This window comes from Trichoplusia ni, unplaced genomic scaffold (assembly GCF_003590095.1).
Source record: "Trichoplusia ni isolate ovarian cell line Hi5 unplaced genomic scaffold, tn1 tig00002231, whole genome shotgun sequence".
Lineage (NCBI taxonomy): Eukaryota > Metazoa > Arthropoda > Insecta > Lepidoptera > Noctuidae > Trichoplusia > Trichoplusia ni.
Window position 1 is genome coordinate 9,862 of NW_020800230.1, and position 13,362 is coordinate 23,223.

General features: G+C 35.8%; 1 protein-coding gene across 1 annotated transcript; it reads left to right on the top strand.

Annotated features, from left to right (window-relative positions):
• Positions 1 to 2,165: 2,165 nt before the first annotated feature.
• On the top strand, positions 2,166 to 4,734 carry LOC113507494 (LIM homeobox transcription factor 1-beta; the record flags this gene model as incomplete). The annotated part of the gene is made up of 3 exons (XM_026890349.1): positions 2,166 to 2,410; positions 2,620 to 3,236; positions 3,446 to 4,734. Coding segments are annotated over 3 exons (1,110 nt in total), but the record flags the coding sequence as incomplete, so codon positions are not given.
• Between the last annotated feature and the right edge of the window lie 8,628 nt (positions 4,735 to 13,362).

Consider the following 13,362-nt stretch of genomic DNA (forward strand, 5'->3'; position numbering starts at 1 on the left):
ATGACATAAAAATCTATCTGTAGCACTAAATATTTTATTAATATAATTAATAGGTTTTCCAAAAAAAAAAGTTAAACCACATAATCTTTCATCGCCGTGTTTGTCCACGACTCACCTTGATGTATTAAAGTCATCATTGATCAAAAATGTATCGTTATTTATATTAAAACTTAGTTTTATTTGGTTCGTGAATAGTTAGAGTATTGACTCGGAATACATTTATTCAAATATTTACACAATACAACGTATGGTTAATAAAAAACCACTTGTCCCAGAACTACCTTTCATCGCCATGTCCTAAACATATTTGAGAATATTGCATATTCTAACGTTTTGCGTCGCTCCCGTTTTGCGTTAAACGTTGCATATAAGTAACGTCGAAAGGCTAGACAAGGAACGACGTGTGTACGTGCCTGCGTTTTCGAGCTATAATTAAAAGTATTAAATTTTTTTGGTACTGGACATTTTTTCTTTCATCGCCGTGGATAGGTCTAACTTCTATTTCAATAAGTTTTTAATCTCGATTGAGCATTCAATACAATGCCATTTATATTTAGCTTATTTGTAAAGTGTTCATTACTGTGAATTATTACCAGTTTTTTAGTAAATTGAATTATACCCCTTGATTTTCATCGCCGTGCTCTCATTTCCGTGGTTTCCGTGGACAAAATTTGCTATGGCAATGAAAAAAAATACACGGGAATGAAAAAAATATCATCGCCGTGCCTTGTAAAACAGTTTCCTTTCATTGCCGTGGCCACGTGTTTCATTTCCGTGACTTATGTTTGTTTCGCCACTAGACAGGAATGTATTTATTTATAGTTATATTATAAAAATAATATCATGTGTGACTGGATTTTTACACATTATATTCTATTATTATTGCGTATAAATTAATAGTATTTATTTTTGTTTCAATGATTAACTTTATCATTTAAATATTCTTGTACACTATAATAACATTTCATTGCCATGGACGCCTGTTTCATTGCCGTGCATGCATGTTTCATCGCCGTGGCACGGAATTTTCAATCTTGTATATCTCGTTAGTTTTTTAAGCTATCTGCTAGATATTAAGCAAAACTGCATATCTGATCGAAAACTTGAGAAAACACTATTTTTTATTGTTCTAAAGTTGAAGAATAAAAAATCCACGGAAATGAAGATTTTTTTGGACCTGTTGAAATTCACCCAATTATGATTCAGTGTCAACGCTCTACTCGGCAAAGCTGTGTTTAAAATAAACTGTTTAGTGTTTATTTTAAACACAGCTTTACAACATTTAATCTCGATAGTAGCATTGTCATATAAACGCTTTGTAAATACCGGCAGTAGCCTTTCTGCTGTCGTCGGATTGTGTCATGGCAAAGGTTAATCCTAACGAACTAAAGTCAGGTAAAATTTGTAGCAAGCTTAAATTAAAATTACAATTACAAACCTAATGATTATTTGTGCTTCATTTAAATGTGCATTATTTTATACGGTTACATTACGACCGTAGCATTGCGAATTGTTGTAAATCCCGCGCTGTAGCTCAGAATGTTAAATATTTCTTTTGAAAACTTTCAGTTTTAAATTATGATATTTAATTTCCGTGTGAAAATTATCTAGGTAATGAGCACCGATTTCCTTAAATTATTTACACATAAATGGCGCGTATTTTTTTTTGTCAGTATTGTACTTATTTTTTACGAGACATTATGTGACATCTCGGAAAATGTATACCTATTTATTTGCACTCCTAAATTTTGTACCACAGTCAAACAATCGAAATGTCTTGTAAATATACTAAATTTCTAAGTAGGAACTCGGTGGTCATCTTATTTCTATTTGTAAAGAAATCGGTCAAACAATTTTCAAGGATGGTTAATGCACCTCGATCAGGAACAAACAAATTAAATGTCCACTTCGTTTACATTGATACTAATTACAATCAATGATTACAAAATAGATATCAAGCATCGAGGCTGTCGGTCTCGCGATCAATTCATTGATAGCGGCCACCCTGTTGCCACTAAATTATACCGCTATTCAAAATCCCTAAAAAATGTGTTTGTTGCTGATATCAACTTTATTAAATAAGTAAATAGTTCTTTAATTTAAAAACATAGGTTCCATTTGTATATTTGTAAGCTCATGACTTATAATCTCTTTATCCTTTGGCCTTAGAACTACCACATGCTACTAACCAGAGCGATATTACCACAGAGCTCAGCGCGAGCATCAAGCGGGAGAAAATCGTAGAGATATGCGAGGGCTGCGGCCAGAAGATCCAGGACCGGTACCTGATGCGCGTGGGCGAGCTGTCCTGGCACGAGCACTGCCTCAGCTGCTGCGTGTGCGGCTGCCCGCTGGCGCACACGTGCTACACGCGCAACGCCAAGCTCTACTGCAAGCCCGACTACGATAGGTAATACGCGACATACCTCCGAGGGCAATTGTTCGACTTGCGAACCTTTGCTTTCGCTGGATGTCTCACTTCTGAACAGTATTTATAAATTAGGTTAGGATGTATTTTGATAGCGATTTGCACTGCGATATGCTCGCGTTCTGCCGCGCGAATAGCTAGCGATTCATATTTTTTCCATGTTATTGTAATAAAAAGTTACTTCCCTTTAGATTATTCGGAGTCAAATGCACCCGATGCGGCGACCGGCTCCTGCCTCAGGAGATGGTCATGCGCGCCCAGCAGTACGTGTTCCACATACAATGCTTCGTGTGCGTCATGTGCTGCCAACCACTGCAGAAAGGCGAACAGTACGTCATCCGAGCGGGACAGATATTCTGCCGACAGGATTTCGAAAAGGAAATGTATTTGATGCAACACGCAGAAGATGACATGATATTAGATGATTCTGAGCGGCCGCGCGACGGCAGGCGAGGCCCCAAGCGTCCGCGGACGATACTCACTTCTGCACAACGCAGACAGTTCAAAGCTTCATTTGAAGTCAGCCCAAAGCCTTGCAGGAAAGTAAGGGAAGCGCTAGCGAAAGACACGGGACTCAGCGTCCGAGTTGTGCAAGTGTGGTTCCAAAATCAAAGGGCTAAAATGAAGAAGATTCAGAGGAAAGCCAAACAAGAAGGTGAGAAGAATACGGAAAAAGAAAAAGATAAAGACGAGAAGAGCATCAAGCAAGAATCCCCCTCGAGCGAGCACGGGAACTACCTGGGGCTGGACGGCGCGTACTCCGCCTCCAGCCAGCCGCTCAACCCCAACCTGCCGTACTCACCCGACGGTATGCACAAGTTCCAATTGTTTCCTGTCTCGCCACATTTTCTACAGCTTTCACTTCACTTTTATTTTTCCTTTTTTTGTTACCCTTTTCGAAAGTCAGTATTTCTTTCCCTCATTACTAGCTTTATCGATGAATCTAAGTACTTTATCATTCATCAGTTGATTTCTCATTTTGATATTGCTATTCATTAAGCATTGGTGTCGTTTCAGATTACCCCGCTCACTCGGGCGATAGCTTCTGCAGCTCGGACATCTCGCTGGACGGCAGTAACTTCGACCAGCTGGACGAGGGCGCGTCTGACACCATGAGCCTGCAGAACCTGGAGGTGCAGCACCACGCGCACCAGCACGGCGGGCACGGCGCGCACGAGCCACTCAACCTCGGCACCGGCTCCGTCGTCAACCCGATAGACAAGCTCTACCTAATGCAGAACTCCTACTTCAGCACTGATCATTGACTCGGCCCGGCCCGGCCGCCCGCCCCGCGACCGTGCCGGACGACCGTCTTCACCGAGACTATTACGAGCAGCACCAGCTCCTATGCTGACACGATCACCCCGATTTCCTCTCACTTCGTTGATCCGTTCTTGTTACAGTGAATGTTTACAGGTGTAACTTTTAATGTTCCGTAGTCAATTGTTGTATTATTCTCACTCAAACAGTTTGCCCTAACTAAACAATATATTACACTAGTTATATCAAAAGTAGTCAATGTCCGTTTTGTTCACGTTTTATCTCAAATATCGTCATTTACAAGTATATTACTTAGATTAGAATTTTATTGGCTGCATTTATTCTAAAATAGATTTAATATTGTATATATTGTACAGAAAGGCACTAAAAATTAAGATAAACTATGGATTATATTCGGCCGGGTTTTGGGAATAGTATCTCTGTAGACGATTTAGTTCTCTATAGTTGCTGTAACCAGAATGTAGTTAGATTTCGAAATGTACATAATAGAAATTGTATTTCTTAAAAACGTAGTGGATGTCTAAATATGAAGGCGGTATATTGTATGCCAACTCTGAATATGTGAAGCGCATCCCGGTGTTGTAGATAAGTGTAGCACACTTCGATTAAATCAGATATGTGTTGTTGTAATCAATGTATGTGTTTCTGAATCAAAATATTGTATTTAAATATATCGATTAACTTAACACCCGTTCCACAGTTATAGATGTTGTACGTTAAATATATTTACAGTAGTTATGCCCTAACTGCAGATTGACCTACAGGCAATTCTAGTCACGTTAGTATTATTTTATTAAGTAATTCTAATAGTTCAATATAATAGTTGTTGGTTTTCTGTATTATACGAAAGTCAGTATCCTTTAAATGTTTAATGTGTAAGTACAATCGAAAGCCGAACGAACGTCTAGTCAAGGAACTTGTTACGCCCTCACAACCACGACATGCAAACATCTGTATGGACATGTATCATTAGTTGATTCGGTAATTTTATAAATTGATGTAAATTAAAAACATTATAAATATCATGCGGAGTGTTTACTTACCTACTCAAATGCTATGGGACCTTTCTTAATACTTTGGTGGTTTTAAAACTAGTGACTTCGACCGACCGGAGAATGGTGGACTCACTCCACTTCTTCTAGTGAATTAGGATAAGTAAATGAAATTGCACCTGAAAGAACCACTTAAGCCTTCTACAGAATCTATTTTTGATGAGGTGAACATCGACGTCCCTTGAGCCCTCTAACCCACTTTCCTTTAACTCTAGTAAATTTCTTATAAAAATATGTAGGTACTATCTTCGTCAAATCCCTCTTATAATAGTTTTACTAGCTGTTCCAGAAAACGTTGTTATGCCATAAAATTGAAGTTTAGGGAATAAAACAAAATAGAGCTATGAAAAATAGTTGTTGCACTATTCTAAGACCTGCACAATATGCATCTTAATCATGTGGGAGTAAAACACCTCAGCACACCCTGTGAGAAGAAATTAACGTAAGGGTAAAAGCACTCACTGTCTTACACCTGGGCCTCAGAAGGAGGAACATATTCGCAGCTCTGAGGTAGGTGCCCTTCGTCTCTTAAACCTTCTCTGACACTCTGTTTACCTACTCAGAATAGGTTAAAAGCGACGATGGTGAATTTCTGATATTCAACAAATAACTTGTCGGTTGTCGGAGTCAGCTATAATGAAGAGAGGCACGTTCTGAAGTAGAAGTTGACGACCGGCTTACGTGGCTTTTAAGAAAAAAATAAGAAGATTCAGTTTGAAATAAGGAATATTATTTATTTGTAATCAACCGTTTCCACTGTTACTGCAGACATTTATTTATTTATTATTGGATCGCCATCAAAGAATACACAAAAACACATTTACAAACAAGAAATAATGTACATTTGAGTTGTGCTCCCGCAATTACAGGAGATAAAAGCATTCCTATTTTAAACTTCTATGTGAATAAACTTAACTTGTAATAATAAAAATATTAGATATTAACGTGAGTACCTATCAATAGAAACAACATGGCTTGGGGCGTATATACAACATTAATACTAGAGGGAGATTAAATGTAATAATATCAACTACTATTAGAAACCCGAAGTGCCTAGTGCCTAAACTATCTAAATAACTTTTCACTTATTAGGTATCTGCTGTAAAATTCTGGGATTAGACTTACTTTCGTTTTTTTTTTAATATTTGTGTATATCTATACTATCTATCAGTACCTTTTATACATTTTATACCATGTAATAGGAAGTAATACCTATTTTAATAAAGACAAAAAAAGTTATTCAAATCGTACGTCGAGTCCGCATCGCTAATGATAGTAACCGCCATCTATATTAGACCCTCCATACTAGGTACGCCAGCTAGCTCGCGCAAGTTCCTAAATCACATTACAGATGGCGGTAATATTTATTGTGTTTAGCACAACTGTAATCTGAGGGCACGGCAGTGCCCCTGCCAAGTCTCGAGCAAAACGGGCACGGCCGTACCATCTTTTCTCGAAGCGATTCGCGGCTGTTTCGCCCCCCCTGTATCTTCGACGTGGACAAAGCTAGGAGTTTAGCTTTTCGGGGAATAATAGAAGGCATTAGAACAAGCTTAAGTTCGAAATTACATGCCAATTGAATTAATGGTTTAGGAGTTACGGTCGATCAAAGTTACACAATTTTGTCACTCACTGACTCACTGACTCACTGACAGATCATCAAAAATCTAAGGTACTTCTAGCAGACTTAGAAACTTCAAATTTTGCACCAAGATAGGTCCTTAGCCACATATAAAGGAAAAATTATAAAAACATTAAAAAATAATATGCCATAGAAAACAATTTTATATTTGCGGTTTGGCAAGAACATTATGTATGGATTTTGACTGCATTGTTAACTTTGTTCGTTGTTTAAGTACCTATTCAATTGGATGAATACATACATAGAATAGAAAAGAATAATATAAATGTAATACACAGACTATCATTAATACAAATTAATACATAAAATTCATAATTCATTAAATTAATAAAGCTAAAACTCCATTGTATTGCGATAAATATTGTATGCGCGCTCGATAGATGGCGTTGTACGTGTCTGAATCGCGCTATGGTTTCGTTACAAAGCGCAGTCTAAGTAGTACTTCAGAATAATTCGATAATTTTCATTTGATAGCGCCACCTGTCTATGAAAAACCATTTCGAAACTAAAAAATATTGTAGTGATAATTGATATTCGGAGAACTTTACGTGTTATTTAGTTTAGTTTAGCTATAGTTTGTAAGTTAGTAGATATATATATGCATATATATATAAGTTTAAGCTTGTTTACATTAGAAGTAACGAAGTCTCAGAGAAGAAACAAAAGAGATAGAGAATGGGTTCTAAGCAAAGCAGTAGCTGAAGTCCTAGAAATTATGACACCTAAAAAAAAAGAAAGAAATACACTTACAAAAAATAAATGAGATCCCACCAAAAACATTAAATGTAAAAAAATGCCAAGTCTCTCGATGCAGTCTTTCCATCGTAAAAAGTTTTGAGATCTCATAGAAGCCAAGTCCTATTCAAAATATTTTGTAGTTATAAATCAACATTTAGTAATTGTATCAATAGTTTTCTTTATATTATAATTATAGTGACTTGGCAATGAGCACAAATTAAAAGCTGCTTGATGCCTGGAATTATGTGCAAATGTTACTGACGAGACCAGTGATCAGATTATTTGTTATGTGTGAATCATGATGGTCACTACCGACTACATGCTCCAATACAATAATTAAGAATACCTTACGGGCCATCGCTGTATGAAAGTAAATGAATCGAGAGTACACTAAGACTGACTGCCGTTGCCGAAATTCGGTTGGGACGACACGGATAAACCAAAAGAAAATTAATTTTGTGATATTAATGTTTACGCATGCGGTGTGTGTAACTTTCAACTCCTACAAATATGCCGTTTTATTTGTTTCGTCTTGTGCTCATTGCCAAGTCACTATAATTATAATATAAAGAAAACTATTGATACAATTACTAAATGTTGATTTATAACTACAAAATATTTTGAATAGGACTTGGCTTCTATGAGATCTCAAAACTTTTTACGATGGAAAGACTGCATCGAGAGACTTGGCATTTTTTTACATTTAATGTTTTTGGTGGGATGTTTTTTTACAAATCTATGCAGATAGAGTCAGAGCTTAACTGCTTCACCGCACTATTTTGCATTATAACATGTATTCAAGGAGTGAGTGGAATGAATACACCCGCTAGGTTTTACACGTCATTGAAGTTACGATACCACACCAGAACCCGTAATTTATGAACTAAAATATTCTTCACTTGAGTCGTAGCTACTATGAACGTTTAATTCTTTCTTTATTAAGATACTTTCATAAACATTTCTGATGCAACCGTTATAAATGTTTGACTTCTGAGTATTTAGTTTGTAAATCCTCACAGTGGAAGCAGCGCCTCTGGTGGGAAATTCAAGCAGCTTCATGAATAATAAACAATACATATTCCGAAGAATAAAGCATTCAGGGTTTGTCAATTTTTTATTGGCATGGAACCAACAAACAAGAGACATATTTCAGACTTCGAATTTTGTCCGTTGGACGGCGATCTATCTCATAAACCGTTTTAGCTAGTAGGTAAGTATTTTAGATGCTGCTGCATCTATACAAATATATAAAGCTGAAGAGTTTGTTTGTTTGAACGCGCTAATCTCAGGAACTACTGGTCCAAATTGAAAAATTATTTTTGTGTTGAATAGACCATTCATCGAGGAAGGCTTTAGGCTATAAACCATCACGCTGCGACTAATAGAAGCGAAGATAGGTACAATGGAAAATGTGAAAAAAAAACAGGGCAGGTATAAATCATAACTTGTCTTATAACTTCTACCCACGGGAACGAAGTCGCGGGCAACAGCTAGTCAATAAATAATAATATTATCATTGGACCACGAGTCTAACTCGCATTGTACCGAGTTTATAACACATTGCTTGCAATATGCATCACACATATACAGTGCCGTATTATTCCATAAGACACTTTAGGCCAGTGCTTAGGGGCCCACTATGACCAGGGGCCCAGCACTCGCGATAAATTTAAAAAAAGAAATAGATTATGTGGTTTTATTTTAAGCACAGTTAGGCCTGGAAACTTATACCACTCGGCTACCCGCAGTCATCTTAAAATGGAATTAATATAATTATTTTGTATTGTCATAGTTCAAGGACATTATTTAAAAAAAAAAAACGAAAATTTGTATTTGAAATTAGTTCTAAGATTGCTGTCGAAAGGTCAAGTTAGAGTACAATGCAAATGCAATGTAAACAGACAAATAAAATCATCAAGACATTGAAAAAGGTCTGTTACAGTTAACGTAAAAAAGTAAAATATAAACATTAAACGTAACTACCCGTAAATTGTTAATCACAAAGCTAGTTTTTCCTCGAAAGTCTACTATTGTGTGTTATACATTTTATTATAGCATAAAACAGTGTACAAACCTGAAGGAAGATGTGTTGCGACGCAGCCCGGCCACAGTCAATTTCCACATTTATAGACGTATCAATTAAATGTTTCTAATTTGTTCTTGCAGCACTCAGGAAGTCAGGAGTAAGGAAAAGATAATGTAGCACAAATAAATCTTGTTAGAAACACTTGTTTGTGACCCGGCAGTACCGTATACTTTGCATTCCGGTGGCTTGTTTATTTTCTGGCACTTATAGGATGCACAAGATCATCTAAAATATAAATCAAATAATTGTTCCCTACGTGTTCCTTTTTTTAAGACAAAGTAATAAACTTATGTTAACAGTATTTTTAAAATCAGAATTTGCACTAGCGCCAAGAATCACGAAATATTGGCATTCATTGGCATTCCAAGCAAAAACTGAAATATTGCTGTCTCTTTTTCTATCATGAATGAGTTTCGCAATTTCACAATTTCATACTGTCAATGTCAATCTGTCATGTTATGATCATGTCAAATGCTAAACGTTCCTTTCCATGCAATGGTTAAACTATTAAATCAAAAATCTCCTTCAATTAATTCTACTGTCTACAATGATTGATTTCGAAGAGCCATGCATGCTTAATAGTCGGTAGGCTGCCTGGAACTGTGCTTTAAAATATATATTTTTCAGAATAGAATCAAATAGAAAATCACTGGATTCTATCGATCGGTAAATTGAATTAATTTCACTGTTGGCAATCAGAAGCGTCCGGCGCCCTTTCGCGCCTGCGTTCTCCAATCTACATTGTTGATCATTCATATTAGAACGCGAAGTTGCGCTAAGTGTTTATAAAGCGGCTTAATATTGTCTAACTGAATTTAACAGTATCAGGCTACTTAAATTACCTTTGTGCAGAAAGTAATCCAGCTGCTGAGCTTCTAACGGTAAGTATTCATAAATAAACTAGTTATTACATTTGATATATTATGCTCTCTCGGCAAATAGTAATTTCAATAAAACCTAAAGTAATACGCATATAGGAAGGCATTCAAAGAGTGCCATGGACGCCAATGCCGAGTACATTTAATTTTAATCATTTCTTATTACTTACATACACCGCGGGGACTAAAATGCTACAAAAGGTTCTTAATTTATTTTTTATTTTATTTTGCAATTCCTACATAGAATAAAGAACCTATTTGATTATGTTAGGGGTATCAGTGCAACTCGTCCATGTTGGATGTTGGACTTAATCCTAATTTTAAAAGGACAAGTAGGTACATGCAAACTTTAAACTCAAGAATTTAATTGGTGTGCAATTAGGGCCTAAGTACAGGCTGCTTTTCCTAAAGTTAAAAAGCGCATTTTTATTCTGAAGCACATGTGGTTATAGATATTGCTTGGTCAAATAGGATGGTGCTTTAAAGGCATGGAGTGCATTGCACTTGCAATATACTAAGCAAAGCAGTATACAGGCAGTGGATTTATTGGTGACTTGATTATCCAGTCTAATCTATTTAAAAAGATTTTCATTCAATGGTCGGGTAAAGAAGTTATGTCTCGGTCTTAGGCTAACTGTACAGATATATGGCGAAATGTGCTAACTGCCTAACTGAAATTAAGAAATATTGCATTAATTGAATAAAAATGAAGTAATGATAATAAGTATTTCTTGGATGTTGGTAAGGGTAAATAGTCTGTCGCCAAGGTCCTCGCCATTGTGTAACGGAGTCCACCATTTGTAGTTTTCCATACTATATTATGTGTAGCACCGATAAATAACATTACCGCACTCTATGTAGGAATAGGACAAAGCAATGACCAGAGTAAAATTACAGGGATCTTAGTTCATTGTAAACCGTGCAGTTAAACAAAGAATAAGAAATATCTGATCTTAAAAGTTCATAATCTTAATATTAAATATTTTATCACTTCTAGCGGGACCAAAAAGAGCTGCAATAAATTTTAAAGATATTTACAGTGTTCAATGAATTACCTTTGAACTAGCACACCTGTTTTCTTAATTCTCTGTCTAGATATCAAATTGGAGGCTGAAATTTGAAAATGGCCAAACCAATCAATCAACTGTGGAATTATACAAGATGTCTCAAGTGCAATATCAAGTGTTTTTTCTAAATATATAATTTATTTTGAAACAGGAAAGCTTAAACAGCCAGGATTAACTTTCTAGTTGTCTGTCCTTTGATACATATGAATTCAGATCATAAAAAACCATAGGATCTCTAAAAAGAACTAGAATTTAGTTTACTCAGTGAATATTTTTCATTGAATTGATGGTAATAGTATATTGTAATAATCTGTTGAGCAACTATGCATTTCTTTAATACTGTGTATTAATAAAACAAAAGAGTTTATTATGAAACAAGTGTATAAGTGAAGTACAACTCAATATTGTCAACGTTGTAACTCAATCGATTTCATGGCATACATTTTTCAATCGATTTAATTAATCGAGCTTATTTTAATTTTATGAAATGCTCCGCGCTTTTGTAGTTAGGAAACTTTAGGAAGGGGTGACGCGTGCCGCCATTTTGTTAAGGGTCACTCGTCATGCGAAATGTGATTGATTGCGATGCGTTGTTCGCCGAGTGTATAAGTTGTGCTTGAATTATGACATATCTATACTTACTAATATATAAAGCTGAAGAGTTTGTTTGTTTGAACGCGCTAATCTCAGGAACTTTTGTTTCGAATTGAAAAAATATTTTTGTGTTGAATAGACCATTTAGCAAGGAAGGCTATAGGCTATATAACATCACGCTGCGACTAATAGGAAGGCTAAGATACAATGAAAAATGACGAAAAAAGGGGAAAATTATTTATCTTTGAGGGCTTCCGTTGCGTGCGCTGCTAAAACGGTTCAAGATCTTCTAACCACGTGGACTAAGTCGCGGGCAACAGCTAGTTTTTATTAAAATTACTTGCAAATAATAAAATTCTAAAGCATTATCAATAGGGGGTTTACTAATTTAATAAAGATTTTTACGTAACGATTTTGTTAAAGCATTCAGATATACCACTGAAAAGGATAAACATTACCTACCTAACTGGTTATTCTGTCAAATTGTAATCATGGTTTTATTTAACAAACAAACATGTTTGGTCTTTACACGGTGTATCAATATGCTCGTTTTAAAAATATATTAATAAGCAAACTAAGGACATCATTAAAAATTTGTAATCGTTTTCAACAATAACCTAATTAGTAGGTAAGTGAAGCGAAAGAAATCGCCACAATTTAGGTGTGTTTATATCTAATTTCAGAAGTCAATTAAACTTCATAATCGTCCTTCGTAAATACTCACTGAAAGCGTATTACGTAATAACGTGCCCGAATGTTTTGATATTTTCAGTTTCGACTATGTAGGTACTATTAGGATCTAGCGTGGGACTACAATTGAAAAGGAACATAACCTAAAATTAATTGTACCAACCTAAATAAAGTATAAAAAGAAGACCTTGGTACAAAATTGTATAATAACTGACACGTGAATACAAAAACACCACAAAGTTATAATAAGGTAGGGATTAGGAATGTAAAACAATCTCACGACACAGATAGCATCTTCATTCTTCGGGCTCCGTCTGGCAGCTAGGTCCGCGCTGCATGGTGAACGTCGACTTAATAGAGCGCGGCGGCACTGGCACGCTCTTATATAGGCTTAGCGATGACTCATTTGATAAGTCACCAACCGTACCGCAATGCGGCCTGTCAGAACCAGCTTAGCCTTCGTAATGTCAGAGTATCTATTATAAGAATGTCTATGAATAGAAAAAAAAAATCGAGCACCGTTGAAAAATATATTATGTGTACGACGCCACAAACATTTGTTATCAGTAGTCAAATAAACGCCTGAATTCAAATTCGATTAAGCTCATACAAGATTTTTAAAAAACGTTATGTGGCGTAATATTTTCTGACTAATTTATGAAGTAAATAATAGATGATTTTCGAGAAAAAGCTCTTTGGCACATTCGATTTCAACATAACTAAAATATTCGTTGACTTTGAGCTAAATATTATCACGTATTAAATTCGTTATTTATCAGAAATAAGTACTTTTTGAAAAGTTAAGTTTTAGGCACATATTGCATACCCAAGTAAGTAGGTAAACTTAACTCGAGAAGTCAGGCAGTCTTTTTACTTGATTAATTTATTTCAAAGGATGATATTCAA